Here is a 19,879-nt window from a genome sequence, read left to right as displayed (position 1 = left end):
AGTTCTTCAGGATTACGTGTCGGGTTGTGATCGCCGTAAGGAATTGACCACGGAGGACGCGAATAAAGATCGAAGATACGTCGATTGTGTTTCGCGAGTAAGTAGAGAACGGTTAGCTGGACTAATAAAAATAGAACGGGTCGGCACTCTAGAGCGATGATGGAAGTGTCGATGAATGACAAAGTGAACGTGAAGACTAAAGAGATTCCTCGGTACACCCGTGTCTATGAAGTTAGCACGACGTTTTGCGAATTGATAAAAAATAAACATTGTTCCAATAGCATTTTTCATTGTTCTATTGTTCTTCAAAAAATGAAAAAATGTTCCGCATATATAATACCGAAAAACCGAAAATTAAGATATGTTTCAACACTCCTCCCTCTGAAGTATAAGAAGACGATAAATATTCTGACATTTGACGATTGTTCTAACTAGTTCTAAGTTTAATGTAAACGTAGCATTTCAGGACAAAATGTCAAAAATTGACCAAAAAACTAGTACCAATGCGAAGTACATTTTTCAATTTCGGCTGTTTTTGGTCAGTTTTTGGCATTTTGTTCCGAAATGCTATATTTACATTAAACTTGCAGTAGAACAAGCTAGAACAACCGTCAGATATCATGATATTTATCGTCTTCTTGTACTTCAGAGGGAGGAGTAATTAAGATACGTCGTACTGGAAGTGCGAAGTTAGCACGACATGTCTTAATTTTCGGTTTTTTGGTATTACACATGCGGAACATTTCTTCATTTTTTGAAGAACAATAGAACAATGAAAAGTGCTACTGGAACAATGTGTATTTTTTATCAATTCGCAAAACGTCGTGCTAACTTCACAGACACGGTATGTGACCCCGTGATGTGACGATGTGATCTTCTACTTTTATTACTGGACAACTTTATGGGCGTCCTTGCGTACACGGCTTAACTTCGCGTTCCATTCAATTCGCTCAATTCAATTACTCGAGCCGCATCCGTCTCCGCCGCGATTGCGTGAGAATTTATTAATATCGTACATGCCGCAAGGGCGCAATCATTGTTCGCCGAAAGTAGGGCTATCGATTATTCCTCAGGCACAACCGTGGGTGCTTCGCGTCACGATGATGTAGCACACGAGGTCGTATTAGAGTGCGATTTGCATATCCTTCCGTAAGACGAGCCCTCGCGTTAACTGCTTCATCGTCAGACCATCATCTTCGCCCAGTGAGTTTTAATCCATAAATGAGGAAGCGTCAGCACGGTGCGTATACGAGGCGCAAAATCGAATTACTTCCATTCGATACACTGACGCGGCCCGACCATGCGACGATAATTTATTCGTGGTTACACAAAAACTGGTTCACGGGAATGTATAATCAGGTCAAGAATCGTGTATATATGTGTGTGTGTGTGTGCTGCAGCGGTAGAATCGCGTTTATTCGATCCGTATAAGGACTATTTCTTTTTCGCATCCTGTACGCCTCCTTTCGAACTCGCGCGCACAAACGCACACGTTATCGGGTAAAGTACTTCAGGTTCATAATACGACAACATGAATCCACATCTGCGAGCGAACCCGTGAATTCTCGTTTGGATACCGTTGTGGATATCGTTGACCGTGCAACGAACGTTCTCGCGTCACATGAAACACACTGAGAAAAAATTGTATTAAAATTAAACAAATATTTGTTTGAATACGAGTGCGAATACATTTATTCACATTAAACGACTAATTTCTAAAATGAAATACAGAAGTACTGAATGTAAACTTTCTTCTTGAATTTTAGAAAACAATTGCTTAATTTAAATAAATATATTCACAGCCGTATTCGAACAAATATTTGTTTAATTTTAATACAATTTTCCCTCAGTGCATTTATACATGCGCAGTCTTTCCTTGAGGCGTAAACGTGAATATGACAAGGAAAAAATGCCGATTAATGTATAACATATAATAACGCAAAAACAAACATTTCGTACATAACGTAATCGGCATAATTGGTATACTTTTGGATTCTACGTACTATCGACTGCGATTATGCAGTAATGCAGACAACATAGAAAATCCACGCAACATAGGAAAAACTAGTTTCATCAAAATATTATAATATCTAATTACCGTAGCATTATATCTAATTGCGTCTATAATGTTCGTGTTTTCCAACATTTTAATATTAGTCTCTTATAGAAAGTAAATTATAATAATAAATATGTACACTTACATTTACAATATTGTAAATATTGTACAATATTATGAATATTAATATATGCATTCGAAGTCTCGTGGACGTCATCAAGGACAATAAAAAAATATTATGTAAGATGAAAGAAAAATATCACGCGGCAAAATATGTCATTAATGAAACGCAGTAGCAAGTATAAATTTTACATGATCTAATTAATGTGTCTTGCGTAATCAGACATCGAGCAAAACTTACGTTGTAGGCAGACTCTTTGTTGACGTCATCTGCAAACAGCCATTACGCGCCTGACATTTTTAGGATGCACCGTTGAGGCGCGATTTAAACATTCGTCTGGTTATTTGTCGCCCATGAACGTTAATTAGGTCAAAAAAAATGAAAAGTTTATCGCGCCGGCGGCGGCGAAGCGACACAGTCGCGATGAAGAAAGAAGAGCGTCGTCCGACACAAAGAAGGCTAAAGTCTTCCCACGTGGTGGCGTTTGAGAGCAGCCACGCAACGGTTAAGGCCATGGCACATAAACGAACTTAAGCAATAAAACATAAGCAGTAAGCAGATCGACCAATCACAATCGAAACTTAAGGGCGAAAATCATTTTAAAACTTATGAGAATAACTGATTGTGATTGGTCAGTTTCTTTACTGCTTACGTCTTACTGGTTAAGTTTTTTTATGTGCCATCCGCTTTAATTCGTCGGTCTACTAACAACGAGGGGACCATCTGAAAGGGAACAAGGCGCGGTCACGAGGGCGCAAGGGATAGAGACGGCCCGAGGAAAATCCTCCCCAAGTGGAGGGGATACGAGATGTTGGAGAGATGCAGCCTGTTGATTCACAGTACTCGCCAGTAACAATCGCGTCGTGACACACCCGAGACGCGCGTCGAATACGCGAGTAGTTTCTGAACACGACGGCCGGTTATTCCTTTTTTTCGTCTCGTCGGCGACAGTAAGCTCCGATCTTACATACGCGTCGATATATAAAGGCTAAAACGAGCAGCTACATTTTTTCAAGAGAAAGAGAGAGAAGAGAGAGAGAGAGAGAGAGAGAGAGAGAAAGAAAGAGAAAGGGAGAGAAAAGTGAGTGTCCAACTTTGGTGAATGCGTGCTCATATTCTTGGTCTTATATAACTCCATGATCATCCCAAATTTTTATCTAATATATTTACTTAATAAGAATACTTAGAGAACTTTAAATTTCAAGAAAGTGCAAAAAAGATTTCGAAAATTCCTAAATCCTAAACCAAGAACCGCTCTCTTGATACTTTTATAGAAAAATCTATTTATTAAAATTATAGAGGTATTAACCAGTTACTTGGTCGATCACTCTGTTCTTTTATTACTAGCTTTAATTAGAACTGTGGAAGCTTTTTTCTATCTAGCTCATATTCTTCTCGTTTATATTTTCATCATGCATTTTATTATGCATATATATAATGTGCATGATATATGATGTAATAATGCAATTTTCTTTCTTCTAATTAATCGTTGTCGTTGAAGTGACTAACAAAAATAATTACGCGGCATTTCATATTAATTATATTTCATAACAAGCCTCGTAACGGATAACGAAAAAAATACCATATTTTTATATCTAATTCATTGCTATAAACTATTTGTCTTTGTGTAATGAGAAATGTGAAATAAATCATTGGTAATTATTCGGTATTGCGACACTCATTTCTAAGATTTCTTATATACATATATACACACACGAGAGGGATAAAATAATTGTCATACAAACTTACTCACGCTCATTGACAAAAGTATATCGGCGAAAATAACAGATCAAAAGAGATGCCAGTTGCATCAACGGCAATGAGCATCGTCGCACTGCATTGATGTACAACAAGAAGTGAACCATCATATAACCTCGCGTAATTGTCGCTCATATATTGAAAAGACGACATTTATGCTACTAGTCATCGTAAAAGCATTAATCATTCGAAGGGGACTGTATTCGCGGTGATAGACTGCTATCGACGAACTTGTTGGATTATATATATTAATTGCTACGGTTATCGAATGTAAAATTACGCGTTAACAATTGGAAATGGTAAACACAGATGATTTCTTTTTCTGACAAGTACTTTTTCGAAAGAACGATACTTTCGCGCATATAACTCTTTTGCGAATCTGACTTTTTCAGAAACTTTACTGCAGGTCATGACACGCGGGACGTGTTGAAATTAATCGATGATACATTCAATACGTAAGTCGGCGTATCATTAGCCGGCGTATCACAAGCTGATATGTCAAATAGCAGCTGAGACGGTTTTATATGTATCTGTTATATATACATATATATATATATATTCTTTCATATATGTATATATACATATATATATTCTCGTGTAAATTTATACGCGACGTACTCAGCTGTAGAACTTTTTCGATGACAAATTGCGTTATTTTACTTTCATTTGTCATTGTTTGACGTACAATTTGTCGTTTGATACTCTCTTAAATACCCCTTGCGCTACTGTATAGCGAAATACTTTCTGTCAATCAGACTTACGGATATTAATTTTGACCTATTGAACCTACTTGCATAGTAATGGCGACATTGGAAACGTATTTACATATAGATACACAATTCACCAACGTTTTTGAGAGATTGGAAACATTTTGAAATATATCACGTAGAATGAGAATAAGGTCGTAATAAATATTAATCAATTTATTAAGATTTCATGAATTCGCGTGAATTAAGTGAAGCAATTAATTCAATTAGATTCTATAGAAAAAAAGTTCTACGTAGGAACATAGGATGGTAAGCAACTAGTTTGCTTACCATCTTATTTTGCATACAGTTTGCATACCACAGTTTAAACCTATTCAAAATTTTAAAAACATGTGAACTAAATATGGATCGTACACTGTATATTTTAATTAGTCCCAATCAGTCGCTGAGAGATTAACTTATTTATTTAAATATAGACCTTTTTACGTCTTTGCGTTTTACATATTTATATTTGAAACATTTTTTTGTGTCAAACGTGTAAAAAAAAAATATATATATATATATATCTCATTTTAAATAAGCCAAGCAAAAATCTCGAAAAATATGAAAGATACTAAGAAACGTCTTGGACAAAAGTTATATAGTTTCAAAGGGAGGCTCTCTATAATCTCTATAAATATAACTCTATACATAGAGTAAAAAGTCTAATACCACTTTTTCTTCCGACAAATAGTTAGCGAGGTATCGTAAGTTAAATGTTGAAAGAGTTACCAAAATTTTCTTAAATATCTCAAAAAATATTAGGCAAATAAAAAAATGTTTAAGACAAAAGTTGTTCAAATTAATTGGTTGGAAAAAGATAATATAATAAAAAATTGGGATTTCCATTTAAGAAAATGATCAGAGAATATCTCGAAAATCGGCGCCATCCGTAAACAAAATGATATAGTTGTTTTATGTCCTCTTTAAAACTATTCAATTTATGTCTGAAACGTTTCTTAGTATCTTGTATATTTTTCAAGATTTTTGCCTGGCTCATTTGAAATAGAACACCCTGTATATGTAAATAAATATGTAAATAAAAATAAATGAAAGTATATTTCAATGATCACTTATGAAATTATAATAAATCACACTTGGAGTTCGCTGTCGCGTCTACTTTATTAAACACTGTTTTTTATTATTTAGTCAACTGACAATACGCTTGACACATTACGTTACTACAGCACTTTAAATTACAACTTTCAGGTTCTCGTTTGTCGACCAGAAGTGATAATTTTAAGAATCGATTGAAGAATTAATATCAACGATCCTGACTTTATTACATAATTCCTTTCCTCTTTTTTCTTTTATTTATACCAGTAATCAACCATAATTGTGGTATATGGCAGGTGGAAGTATTCAATTGTTTTCTTTTTAACCGTACACGTGTTCTAATTGCTTGTGAAACATCGAATAAGCCGCATCATGTATAATCATGTAGAGTGAATCATAGATCACTGTATAATTATTTATACGATGACTTGACTTGAGGCGGAAAAGGCTGTGAATTGAGCACACAGTCTGCAACTTGCAATTCACTGTGCCACATCGGTTTATACAAAATCTCCTCTTATCGTTGTCGCAAGTATTGCAGGGTTAGGTTAATTAAAACGTGTGATACACCTCGACTTTAACAAGTATACATTTTAGACTGCAATCGTTGACAAGTAAGTACGTAACACGTATACGTGTAAGTGTGTTTAACAAAGATGTCAAACGTGCCGTTATCTTAGTCTTATTAGAGCCGCTCACGTAACAGGTCCCGCCTTCGGCGATTTGTGAAATCAACGGGAGCACAAAAACATCTTTTACATCTTTGATTTGCAGCATATGCAGCAGCATCGAACGCGTCTTCCGTATTTATGCTGATAAGACGGCGCTCGATCCGCATGAGGAGAGAGGCGCCGAATGCGCGTATCGTGAATCGGTATTGCCATCGGACGATTATGATCTTCGCGTATCCGTTACTCATTCGTCCGATTTGTTTTACGATACGTTCTGCTTCACTGTTAATCAAGGTACCACAGTGGTCGATACATTGAGGTAGTTACGCAAAGGGCTGGCGAATGACTAAGCCGCTTCGATATCCCATCGATCGTTAGACACGCGCGGGCGCGCGTTACGTAAACAATAAAATCCAGCGCGCGGATGCGTAGTTGCGTTAACAGACTGATAAATATTCTTTTCAGACTGACATTCCTTACGCTGGAAATTTATGCACAAGCATTCCGTCCTCACGCGTCGGCTGCTAAGTACGCACTCACCGGGAGTTCAAATTGCTATTGTTGTCATTTTAACAGAATTCACAGGAAACGCTCGGTGAGGCGTCGTTCCCATTACGAATCCTATCGATGCCGGGCATCGGAATGTCAAACGGGACATAACAGGGCGACATAACAGGGGAGACTCTTTTATTCGAGGTGCAACGAGATTTTTCCGTCTCCATTTTTACGTCTCTGGGACTTATCACGAGGAAAAAAGCTCCGATAAACAGTCTCAGTGAGGAGTCTGGCGCGCGCGCGCGCGATCGTTGTGCGCGATGTGTCTATTCGTGGCGGTGCCCGCGCATTCCTCGTCGGCTAGACGAGGAAACGCCGCGAGCAACGTATACGATGAACAATTGCAACGTGCACGTGCCGCGAGCCGCGGCCGCGTGCGACTCTTGTCAACTGGTAGATTAGATAGACGTTTTTATCTTACAGGCTTCGAAGCGTGGGCCGTTGTGACTGGACTTGCTATTCGACCAGACCGGGATTACAAGCGATCGTTGACGAAGAAGACCGCGGCCGCTCTCTCGAGTGCAAGGTGCACATGCTGAAGAGACGAGGATCAGTGCGTGCGGAAACATTCGCGTCACCATGAGACCTTGGACCAACAAATCTTTGAGCCTCGGTGTCATCGGGCTATTACTGCTGGTCTGTGGCGTGTCCCTCTCCGTCCTTTGGCCGATCATTTTCCATCAGATTCTCCAAAAAGTGAGTACATGTCCCGCTATAGCTTGTTTCGCCGATCGCAACGTCGCTTAATGAGAAGCGACGAGGCCTGCAAACTCACTCGAGTGGAGGCATATTTTTCCATGTGGCTGAGATTTTTCGTTATATCGCGGACGTTTACTTCGTTATCATCGTCTCGATAAACACACACCGTGTCTCAATGAACTTGAGCCGTATTTTCGAAACACTCGATCGTATTGCGAGAACGTCGGCGTTTAATTAAAAAAAAAAAAAAAAAAAAAAAAGTTTTATCCGATTACCGATGAGACAAAACGGGTGTATTGAGGTCTCACTACTAAAATTTGCAATATTTAAAATGTATAATTTCATATTGGTAGAAAAACAAAATCATACATCTTGTATGAATTCCAGCAAGAGACACAGGCGACAAAAATTGCCACGATGTTTCCCCTCGCGACGTCACAAAATGACACAAGTATGCATGGCTGAAGAGCCGAGTCAATAGTTATCGAATTCATGACTGTTATTATATTCAGCGGAAAAAATTTACGCACACGAGAGTTTCGTGAGTTGTGTTATAAATATTATGTAAGTGAAATTCGCTCGATAAAACTCCAAAAAATATTTGTTTTATGGAACAATATATTTAGAAAATATCTTTTGTGCAATTTTAAGGTAAAAATATACCGAACCTCAAAGAGACATTTTTGTATTGTATAATACAATTATAATATAATTGTGTAGAAATGTATGTAACATGGAATGAGGTTTAATAAAAAAAGAAAGAAACTACCAGCAGTGCTAACAATTAAATCATGATTTCCGCAAGTAATATTGTGCAGTGTACCATTATTAGCATCTGATACACAATTTATCTGTGTCTTCTTGCTGGAAAACAAAAATGTACAACCTCTTAGATAATGTATTACAAATAAAAATCTTCCGCAGATCTTCAACAGATGCAACAGTTTAACGATTGACGCCTTTGATCTAAATTGATATTTAACAAAAAAGAAATTACCAATAGTATTAATAATTGAATGATATTTCCATAAACAATATTATGCAGCATACTAGCGTTTGACACGCAATATGTCTATTTTTTTGTTCTTGCTGGAAAAAGGAACGTCCTTGCAACCTCTTAAATAATTTTCTAAAAAATCTCCTGCAGATGTCATGTAAAACAGTTTGACGATTTGTATCATTGATGCAAATTATATGCCTACATCGTCTACAGGCGATTAATGATCAATGTCATCGCGATATTGATTAAAACCTTACTTCTAGTTTCCCCTCTTTCTTTCGCTCGCTTTTATTCTCGATTTTTGCAATGTATTTCGCGATATTTCACAAACATGATATCATTCCCCGTCGCGTCAAATGCCAATTTACGACGCTATATACGATGCAAATAAATACCGGAACACACGAGCGGTACTGGCCGAGACGTATTATCGTCCACGAGGAATCTCGCTCGGTATTTTCGTTCTGCTTGTCGCGGATAGCCTCGCGCCCCTTCCTGGGTTATCATCATCTTCCCCCGCGACTGCGTTTATACTTTTGAGCTCGCCTTTCGCAGCGAAATGTCTGCTCGCCGAGCGTCAATGACTCAATAAACAACGGTTCATTACCGCTTATTGAATTTTCAGCGACAAAAGCGTACGACGGAAGCCCCCTTCGAGCCGTTCGTTCTGCACGATCATGGAAAATGAATCACCTCGTGGGTTGAGAGTACGTGGAAAATGCATCGCGCCGCGTATGCTAAGGTCGTTTGCAGCAAGTAAGATCTCGTTCGTTGGACTGGTCCACATACTATGCATTTACCGAGCAAGCACTCGTCTCGGCGCTAGTCCCGGCCCGATTGGAAAAGTGGCCGATTGTCCCATTAATTGGCATTCCTCTATATCGCACGGCTCGTCACGAACGGTTTCATGCTACCGACAACACTCGGCGCAAGCGCGCGAGTAATCCTCCTCTGCCGATATCCTCAAAATATCGTCCCAACTTTTTTTAAAAGTTTAAGATTAAAAATATGCTGCTCACAATGGAGCTACTTGTCCCGTTCGGCACCGTGTCTTTTATGTTCTTTTATTGTCGACCCTTCTCTTCATCTGTAAGAGAAACGAGAAATCGCGAGAAACGCGGTATTTCATCAACAGTCGCTCTCTTCTCTGCGGTTTTGTCCCGGTCGATTCTTATCGGGGATTATCGCCGTCACGTGCACGCGTCGACTCGACGCAATCGTGTTTGTTAAGTATACCGATTAACAACGTACGCAACGTCGAGCACTTCGATGTTCGAAGCTCGTTCATGACCTATCAGTGTTCGAGACTACTTTATTTAATATGCGATAAAAACATGAGACGATATTTTTTCCGACTCCTTTCGTATGACGATCGCGACAAACGGAAATCAAATGTATCATGCAAACTCATTGGGCAACGAATGACATACTCTTACAACATCTTCGTATATTAGCTTTTATAACGCATTTGGTTTTTTAATTCCGTTAAAAAAAATGACGATACATTTCACAAATTTTGCATACTCCTTTCTTTCATAACCCCTTACATACATTAGCACCAATAATTGAAGTCATCAAATCATTAATTATTATTCATGAAGATCATAAAGTGACTAAATAAGGGAAAACGTTTCGCTCATCGGTTACATTTGTATTTAATCATTGCATCGATCGAATAATCGATCGAAATAATAAGCCTCAGCGAAATAGCGATTATGTTAATCCGCTTATAGACATAGTTTGTCGTGATCTAGACATAAATTGAAATCGATCGTCATGCCGATTTTCGATCGTTAAACCTTGTGTTCTCAGGGCTTGGCCCTCACACCGACTTCGAGGAGCTTCGACGTGTGGAATGACACCAGCAACCTCCCGCCGATGTACTTCAACATATATATGTTTAACTGGACCAACCCGCAGGAATTGAAAATGCACGGGAAGAAGCCACATTTCGTTCAAGTCGGCCCGTATGTCTTCAGGTAGAAGATTTTCACTTGAACATTCACTCGCAAGAGCGATTGATAAAATAATGCGCGATGATCAAGATAAAGACACGTGCGTCTCTGTATATCGGCAAGGCCGGTTATTCTTCGTACGCTTAAAAAACTCACATATGAAACGCGAATTCTGAGGAAATCTGCTCGTATTTCAATAATATTTCATAATCTTTCGTGTCAATCTACCTCAATATCGCGTCTTATTTCAGTCGATTTTATATAAAAAAAAAAAAAAAGCTATTTTATAAAAATAAATTCTATAAAAATTCTCATTCATCAATTATTACACTCCAAATTACAAAATTACATTCCAAGTAAATATATTATTGTAAATGTGTCGTTGTGTTAATTAAATATCCGAGTGTTCATATAATTCGATGTGAGAATCTCTATGAATTCGCTGAGAAAAAAGTCGAGAGTAACTCGAGGCACAAAAAGCCGCTAAAGATATATTTAGACTCGTGTCGGATTTCAAACTACTATCATCTCTGGCTGCTGTCAGCCGATAAAACAGGTTTTAATGTAATTAACATGTGTGTTGGTGACTAGATAAAATTACAATCACTGGTCACTTGATAAAATTACTATCACTGGTCTACAACTAGTGCGTCTATAAACGAAAGAAGGATGATATGATTTTTGTTCCTTTTAATTAAGCATTAATTAAGCTTCTCACTCATCGTGATAACGTAATCACGTGATAAACGTATCAAACGAACGGACTGTTTGCCTAAACATTGCTTATTTGAAAACGGTTTCGAGGAAACATGACGGAAAAGTTCCTGCTATCAAATAAATCGTTATCGAATAAAATAAGGTACAAACGCATTTAGTAAATTACGACTGACTAACTAACACGATTACAGACCTCGCGGAAATGCGAGCGCGAACAGTCGGAAGCGAGGAGTCTTCGCGTTTCGCGTTGAAACCGCGGCGACATCGAGCAAAAATTAATACTGATCAACGTGAAATATCGTCATTCCTATCGGCGTGTCATTACTCGGCGGAGAATCGTCAGAAGAGAATATTCGACAGCAGTCGAAGGGAAGCCAGCCACTTAGCTTTTCAAGCGACGAAAATGAGATTATTCTAATCGGGCTCGCGCGCCACGAAATTATAACGTGACAACAGACCTAATGGCAATGAAGAAGAAATAGTTAACCCCGCTATATTGACATCTTAATGAACAATAAAACGTTTCGGTCCAGCCGTGCGCGCCGCGTAGGCGGCACTGCACATATTAAGCAATTGACTAATTAATTACTTTCTCCTTGGTCGCGGAGCTACCATGGTCGACTCCCCCGGGCGCATGCGTGTCCTTCGTCGGACGATTGTCTTCTCACCTCAGCACGCTTTCGCGAATTTCGCCCGAGTGCCGAGCGCGATAAAAAGGCTCGAGCGAGACCTACAGAGATGAGGTGTGAGGACTTACGACTTCACCGCGAATCAAATGATTGGTCCGTAATGATAGGTACAATATCGTTCATTGAAAAGTAAATGGAGCGTAATGATTTCCGACGAACGTCGCTCGCCCGCTCTGACGCCGGCTCTGATGGACTGGTGTGTGATCATGAAATTAAGAGGATTACAAGCGCGAGTCAAGTAGAATTCTATCTGCGTGCGCTGGAATTTTCCGCCAAGCCCAACATCATGATTTTGCCACTTTGTATAACTGCGCGTCGATTATTAAACGATAATTAGCGATAATCAGACGGAAGGAAAAATCTCGATTCGTGCAGCTGTTTCTCTGTTGCCTGCGAAGCAGACAAAAACTCGGTTGCAGGAATAAGGAATAGTTTTTTAAGAGACGTCCGTCCGTACGCGGAAGTTTGTGTATATTCTCAGTTACATTTTAGTATTTCGACCGAGTTTTAGCGCGATCGAACGTTCAGACGAATCTTCTCGGTCTAGTCATAACAGAGACAGCGTTTATTGTTCTTTTTTTTCTTTTTCTTTATACAAAAGGAGATTTTTTCCGTGTGGGATGCAAATCTACGTAAGTCTGACCCTTCCGTGCGTATTCCCTCCATCTCTCTCTTTCTTTCTCCTCTCTTCCTCTGCCCCTCCTCAACACGGCGCAAGTGTTACCGCTTAAAATAGCCTCCCCTTGAACTTTTTCTCTTGTTCCTTCGCACTTCCGTCCTTAATCTTACGCTAGTTACGCAACAAAGATTGCATCTTTGATAATAAGAAGACATTAAAGTCATCGTCGTCGTCATTGCGTACGTACGCCCCATACGATTGCGCGGCAATTGTCCCGTTCGTACTAATAAGCAAAACATGTAGGTCAGATGTTTAAATCACGTTCGAACAATCGACTTCAGGACCAGATTGCGTCGAAGACGCAACTCGCGTAACTCGCGCACATTGCTGACAATGAGCGACTTATCGACCAAATTAAACTCTAGGAAGGACGCTGTATTGTATCAAATCTCTTTGTTTCTACACGAGCGCGCTGTGTCAACTTACGTTAATATTATTTGCCTCTGCTGGATACATTTACAAATTATCCACACACATATATGATAAAAGCCATACCCTAAGGAAATCTCCATTACGTAGGATCAAAAGAATAATCGTAATTATGACACAAATTTTCAGGGAGGTAAGACAAAAGGTCAACGTGACCTTTCATCCCACGAACAAAACCGTCAGTTACTTTCAACGACGATCATGGTACTTCGATGCCGAACGGAGTAACGGAAGCCTCAGCGACATCATCAACCATCTGAACATCGTCGCTGTGGTGAGCTGCCTCATTGCATCTTTTGTCGCTCGTACTCAGTACGATAAATTGGATTCTTTTAACCCTTTAACGCCCGATTTTTTTTACAAGTGTTTTAAGAATAAAATTTGAGTTTTTCTGAACTGAGACTATAAGTAGTGATAACCAAAAAAACATCAGAATTTTATATACGACGAGAAACTCTACCTTCTGAATAAATGAGTACACGAAGTTTCCGCTTTTCGTTTGTTGGTTTTCGTTAGTTTGGTTTTTTAACGAAAGTATCTCCTTTCTTGACTAAATTATGGGTTCTTAAGTGCTGGTTCTGGTAACTATAGTTACCAGTAGGCGTTAAAGGAGGAGTCAATGCCGACTGCGAGACTGAAAGAAAATTAAGAAAAAAAAAAAGAGAGAGACGCTGACTCTCTCAGGCTGCGTCTAAAGTCTAACGTCCACGTTCGCGTCTTGTTCGCAGTCGGCAGCGCACAAGATCCGCTACTGGGACTACAGTTTCCAGAAGTCGTTGTCCATCATGCTGACCAGCTCGAAAATCTATGTGACGAAAACAGTGGGCGAGCTGCTGTTCACAGGCTACAGCGATACCCTGCTCACCATGGGCAAGATGCTAGTCACCGACGACACGCCGCTTTACGATCGCTTCGGCTGGTTCTACATGGTGAGAGCGCCAATAAAACCTCTTCTTTTCGACAACCTTGGTCAAAATAGGTATCCGTGAAAGTACCCAGACAAAAAAATCACCCGAGGACGGTATGCGAAACACACGCGCATTATCCTCGGGATATTATCCCCGTTCTACGATCGGTCATTTGCGCTCTCGCGGTATTTCGTTGTTAATTTGTTCCTCACCTTGAGGCACTCGTTACGGCAGCGTACTGCGCTCCGTTAAATATCGAGGGACCTTCTACATTCGATTATCGTTTTGTCACAAAACATTCACGCGCGAGTCCTCCCCGATGTCTTTCGTAAATATTTAACTTCAAGCGCGAACGTCGAAGGCGACATTCCAATGGGAAATATCAAGGGCTGATACGGACGCGATTAGCAAGCTGTTACAGAGATTAGATGATTTATTCTGTTAGCCTCAGCATCGAGCGCGAATAATAACGTATAGAGAAGCTCCGGATGGCACGGCAGCCAGCAAATGGCTTTGTCATCAATGGTGAAGTATTCGTAACCGGACTTAAATTGGTAATGAATGGCAGAATGGCTGCTGCTATATAGGTCGTGTACATACGTAGTGAATGAAACGCGCGACGGGGATGTACTCGTTGTGATCGATATTATTCGTTGCATCAATGCACGAGCGCTGTATACGGGATAGCTTATATAGCCCGTTGATACGGAAGCGTGCTTCAAGTAGCTTCGTAGTTCGTGGCGCGTTCGGCCACGTCGTCACGTCGCTGAAACGACCGGCTCTCACGGAAATACCGGATCCGGATAACTCGTTGCTCGTTAATGAAGAAAGATTAAAAATCGAGGAGAGACAGAACCGTTTTGCGTTTGTCGTATGCGGTATCGCCGACGAGAGGGAGCCAATGTCTGGCTGAAGTTGCCTGGATCGTGGAGTTGTTAGGTGAATCGAAGGGTGAATCTGTCGGGATCGTGTCGACGAGAAAATGGCGTTGCGACTGGTCTCGCATCGCGTTAATCGTTCCTCGATTGTACGCAGAGGAACAATTCCGCCGAGATGGATGGGATAATGAACATGGAAACCGGCGTGGACGACATCAGCCACTTGGGTATAATGAGGAAATGGCGTTACAGGGACACAACCAAATACCACAGAAGCCCGTGCAACGTCATCGAAGGCAGCGCGAGTGAATTTTGGCCGCCCAACCAGACGAAGGAGGGCATCACTTTGTTCAGCGTGGACTTGTGCCGGTCGGTGAAGAATTCTATCGAGTTTCAGGAGATAACGCGGAAACACGATCGGTTTTCCTTGCGTCCACTCGTAATTAATCAATGACAGATCGAGTGACACTCAGCTCAGATTAAAATTTCACTTGGAGAAGTTCTCGCGTGCGCGCGCACTTCAGAGCGATCCAATCTCCGCTGCTTTTTACACGATCGCATGAATGACGCTGTAATTGGATTATATCTTATCCTATTTATTTTTAATATCCTTTTACGCGCGACACGCGTAGCACTAACGGGGGACACGATGCTAACGAGCGTCGTTTAATTGCCCGCGGATCGACTCGTTAAAGGCGCTCAAAGTAACCCGCTTAACGTCATTTGGCTTTTTATCGATGATACTGAGCCAGTGCTACGATATCGCCTCGCACATTGTTATTGGCGTCTTTCACCGTCAACTCAACCTTCGATCCCTGCTTCTCACCGCTCCAGGTCGGTGATTTATGAGTACGAGCGGACGGTCTCGCACATGGGCATCGAGGGCTACCGATACACGATGGACAAGAAGACCCTCGAGAACGACACACGGCGGCGTTACCCGCACGAGCAGGCGAAGTACTTCGAGCCGACCACGACGACCGAGGACTTCTTCGCGGCCGAGCACACGAACGAGGGACTGCTCAGCACGACTACCGAGAGCCCGAGCTACGGCTCCAGCGAGGAGCGCTCGTCCGAGAGCTCGGACGACATGTCCGACGACGACCCGGACGTCATCAACATGGGCAATTGCTACTGCAACGGCGAGTGCACGCCGTCGGGCCTGATAAACGTGAGCTCGTGCCGCTACGGCGCGCCAGTGTTCATGAGTTTACCTCACTTCCACAAGACTGATCCTAGCCTGCTCAACCAAATCGAAGGGCTGAACCCCAACGACGGGGACTACGACTTCTCCATCACCCTGGAGCCCGTAAGTGACGACAGACTCGCGTGGACAGACGGCGAGCGCGAGCGCGAGCGCGATAGATCCGCCGCTAGATTGAAATATGGGTCAATCACCCCGCTCTGCTATTGCTAGAAGATGCTAATTTTGCTATCGCCTTTTATCCGGGGGCTATCGAGCGCGCGCTGCGATAATACGCGCCGTTTGCGAGGCAACTTCGCGCCCGCGTTATGCCGTTTACGACTTATTCATCGCGCGCGCGTTTATGTATAATTCGCGCCGACGACGTCTAGACTCCGCGAAGGGAATGTCTGATTAGCGCGGTGAGGAGTCATCATTCGCGCTGTACTTTGGATTCTTTCGCCGTGACTGAGCTGGCGGTCTTTCAAAGCGATTTCCCACGTCAGGCTATTGTACGTTTACGCGGACAAAATAAGCGCGTGTGAGCCGAATGATCCGAAGCACCGGACTAAATCTCCCCTCATCGCGTCAATCGGTACATCCCCCCCTTCGCCTGAGCGAACAGTTTCTGAACTTGCTTGCCTTGACGGCGCCTTCCGTTTCGTGGATATGAGATTTACCGAATGGAAACGCGTTCATGTTCCAGACCACGGGGATTCCCTTGGAAGTGGCGGCCAAACTACAAGTGAATATTCTCGTACAGCCGTCAGAGATTGTGTCGTAAGTACGTTTCGAGCAATAGAAAGGAAAAACGGATAGCGACGAGAGAGCTAGCGTGAAAATATGGCCGCGAGTATCGCGAGAAAGAGAAGGAGATAGGGAGGGAGGGAGGGAGGGAGGGAGAGACAAATGCTTCTTAATGTCACTAATGTGCTGTGTTGAGACGTTCGAGGGGACTGACAGAGCAATCGTCGGGGATCTCTGTTCAGGCTCTTCAAGAACGTGCCCAGGATTTACTTCCCGATCATGTGGTTCAACTTGACGGTAGAAATCACCAAGGAGATGGCGTCTGATTTGAAGCAATTGCTAGCGCTTCCGACTGTGATGCTGTGTACCGGCGTGATTATGGCAATCGTTGGATTGTGTTTGATCGCCGCAGTGGCGCTGCTCTATCTGGTGAAGAAGAAGCCTACACCACCAGCGCCCGCGGTACGTACACTCGTTCGTTCGATCGCCTCGATCCTCTACGCGACGCTAGATCGGCGGAGAAGGCATTTTGAAACACGATATCGCGCGTTTTGCAGGAGGTCGCGCCGGAGAAGCCGGTCGACGAGCCGCTGGAGAAGAAGTCGGAAACGGTGTACATGGACAAGATAACCGCCAACGAGGACGCCAACGTTAGGAGCGACCGTCGTTTGTACGCGAAGCTCTATTGAGCGTTTCCCCACCCGGGGGAAACTTCGTTCCACCACGAGACGAGCACGTAGACTACACAGGGGACAAGAATGTGCAATCGTGGACCAAATTCGAGAGGTGGAGGGGGGGGGTTCGAAAGGTGCGCCCTGAATAGATTTTCATGTCTCGGGATGCAAAACTCCCGCTTGATACGGTATAAGAGGGAAATGAAGAGGAAAAGAAACGCATTTAGGACGACACCGAGCTGCACACGTGTACTTTATCGTGCTTAACGTTAACACGATCGGACACGTGTGCGCGGATGTATTCGCGATCTCGCATGCTAATGCGAGTGAATGGGTAGACCGTGTGGAATCGCTGCTAGAATAGCTATAAAAATAATGCGAAATTTATAGACGCGCCATGCAGACGCGCATGCCACGAGTAGAGTAGATCGGAATGACAATGCGTCGCGTTAGTTTATGCGCACGATGACTCCATGACACGTGGAGAACTAGAAATTATCTCTCGAAGTCGATGTTTCTCAATGACGCGAATCTCCTTCCTCTCTTCCCTCCCCCCCTCTCTCTCTTTCTTCCTCTCTCTTCAATCCGTCTCGAGATCTTCTACTCTGCAGACGACGCGACTTTCATTGTGATTGTTACATTCCTACGTGACGTACGACATTGAACGAAGAATAATAATGTCGGATAATTATTCATGTATCGACGTGGTACACCAAGACTGACGAAACCGACGGTCGCATGACAAAGCTTTAGTTATTTTCAATCTACTGTCTACTACTGTCCACTACTACTGTCACACAAGAGCGCGCTGTCGCCATCAGAATACAACGGGCTGATATCTATAAAGGCAAATCGAACTGCACGGAGTTCGTCCGTTCTCTGTTAACGACGATTACGTTAATGATGACGTTAACCGATGATTCGGCCGTTCAGTTAATTCATCCGCGTGACACCGACGAAGCAGAGCTTCAACACACATATGGATAGGCCGTTCAAAAGCGGCTTTAGTTACATTTGTAGGCGAACAGATATTCGCGTACTATTGATACAGCCGCAGCCGATGCCGAGCCAATGAACGAAGAACGCTGTAATCAAGCGCGGTCGAATGAAAGGAAAAGTACAAAAAGCTTTATACGATAATGCCGCACGAACACCACTGGCCGCTGTGCGAAAAACCGAATTTATCTTTCCGCTAGAATTTATAATCGAGGCGTCGAGAGACGCGGCGATGTCATATTTACCGAGTCATTTTTATATAGAGATACTGTTGCCGGGAGGCGCGCGCGAAATCGCATACAACGACATTCTCATCGATATTCGAGTACAGAGAGCAAAACAATACGCTATTTACGCGGAAGAATATCTGTGGTGTGCCTTGGTATTGTTGTAATTAAGTGTTATCTATCGTGCGGATTCGGTGTTGTGTTCTCGATATGATAAGGCGTTGTTGCGCACCGTAATTCCGGGATAGCGTTGCAGCTTTTTGCAGCCTCCTTCGCTTTTATTCCCTACAAAAACCTTTTTTCTTTTTTGTTCTTGTCACGGAGCACGTTCGCGCGCGGTCGATATGAAATCAGTTTCGCGCTCCTAGTGGAACTGAGGAGAGACTTCCTCGCTGGCGCGATTCCTTCCCTCTCGATACACGTTACCGTGCGTCGAGCGACGCGAAGCTAGTTTCGATACCGTGGCAATACTTTCGTTTACCGGGATTAACCCCGTCATTATATACGGGATAAGCTGTTTTCTAAGGCGGGATTTGTGATATTCAGCGTTACTATTATTTGTATTTGTACAAAAGCAGCCATTTACGAGTGCCAATGACGTATTAGACTAAGAGTTACTCCGCGACGTAGCCGATCGCGGGGTCGAGGAGAACCGCGGCGGCATTTCAGAACGATGTTACCAATTCTGAGCGTGACCTCCCAATTGTGCAATCGCGACGGGAGGTATCGCATTGTATGCTTTAATGTTTAAATATATAAAGTGTGTTGGGAAGCCGTGGTTCATCGGGCAAAATCGTACGATTTTGTATTTGTATTTTAATAAAAGGGTCTACCACATTTTTACAACATCACACACCGTTCGATCGATTTCGTGGCAGCGCGAAGAAGACGCCTCAAAGCGAGCACAGCCTTGAGCTTTTCTTTCTCGTCGAGTTCCTCAGAACACTCGACTATTTATTGAGACAGAGATAAAAGCAATTTTTTATCTCGACGTATCTGCGCCCATGTCGTAACGTCTTCTACATAACGGCACAAACAACGACTACGCTGATCCCTCGACTGCTTTATCGTTCACTGGTAATCAGAGGCTCTTTCGCTCTTCTTTTCCTTCGCTATCGTTCACCGCTCACGCGGA

At 42.3% G+C, this 19,879-nt stretch overlaps 1 protein-coding gene across 2 annotated transcripts; it reads left to right on the top strand.

Annotated features, from left to right (window-relative positions):
- Nucleotides 1-79: 79 nt before the first annotated feature.
- LOC105186301 (protein croquemort) lies at nucleotides 80-19,595 on the top strand. 2 transcript variants are annotated; one of them, XM_011146390.3, is made up of 10 exons: nucleotides 80-97; nucleotides 7,387-7,659; nucleotides 10,475-10,641; nucleotides 13,261-13,405; nucleotides 13,860-14,060; nucleotides 15,075-15,286; nucleotides 15,752-16,226; nucleotides 16,807-16,880; nucleotides 17,090-17,309; nucleotides 17,405-19,595. In XM_011146390.3, the coding sequence occupies exons 2-10, from the start codon at nucleotides 7,543-7,545 to the stop codon at nucleotides 17,534-17,536; spliced, it is 1,743 nt and encodes a 580-aa protein (XP_011144692.1). In that variant the 5' UTR covers nucleotides 80-97; nucleotides 7,387-7,542; the 3' UTR covers nucleotides 17,537-19,595. The 2 variants fall into 2 exon arrangements, with proteins under 2 accessions (XP_011144692.1, XP_011144691.1); XM_011146389.3 differs by lacking the exon at nucleotides 80-97 and adding an exon at nucleotides 3,007-3,258.
- Nucleotides 19,596-19,879: the final 284 nt, after the last annotated feature.

This window comes from Harpegnathos saltator, unplaced genomic scaffold (assembly GCF_003227715.2).
Source record: "Harpegnathos saltator strain DR-91 unplaced genomic scaffold, Hsal_v8.6 scaffold594, whole genome shotgun sequence".
Lineage (NCBI taxonomy): Eukaryota > Metazoa > Arthropoda > Insecta > Hymenoptera > Formicidae > Harpegnathos > Harpegnathos saltator.
Note: the sequence above shows the minus strand (reverse complement) of the source record. Positions and strands in the feature narration are given on the sequence as shown.

Coding starts and splice junctions, on each gene's coding strand:
- LOC105186301 (XM_011146390.3), top strand. CDS start 7,543: ATGAGACCTTGGACCAACAAATCTTTGAGCCTCGGTGTCATCGGGCTA. Junction 15,287..15,751: donor TTCAGCGTGGACTTGTGCCG/GTCGGTGAAGAA, acceptor TCACCGCTCCAG/GTCGGTGATTTATGAGTACG. Junction 16,227..16,806: donor TCTCCATCACCCTGGAGCCC/GTAAGTGACGAC, acceptor TTCATGTTCCAG/ACCACGGGGATTCCCTTGGA.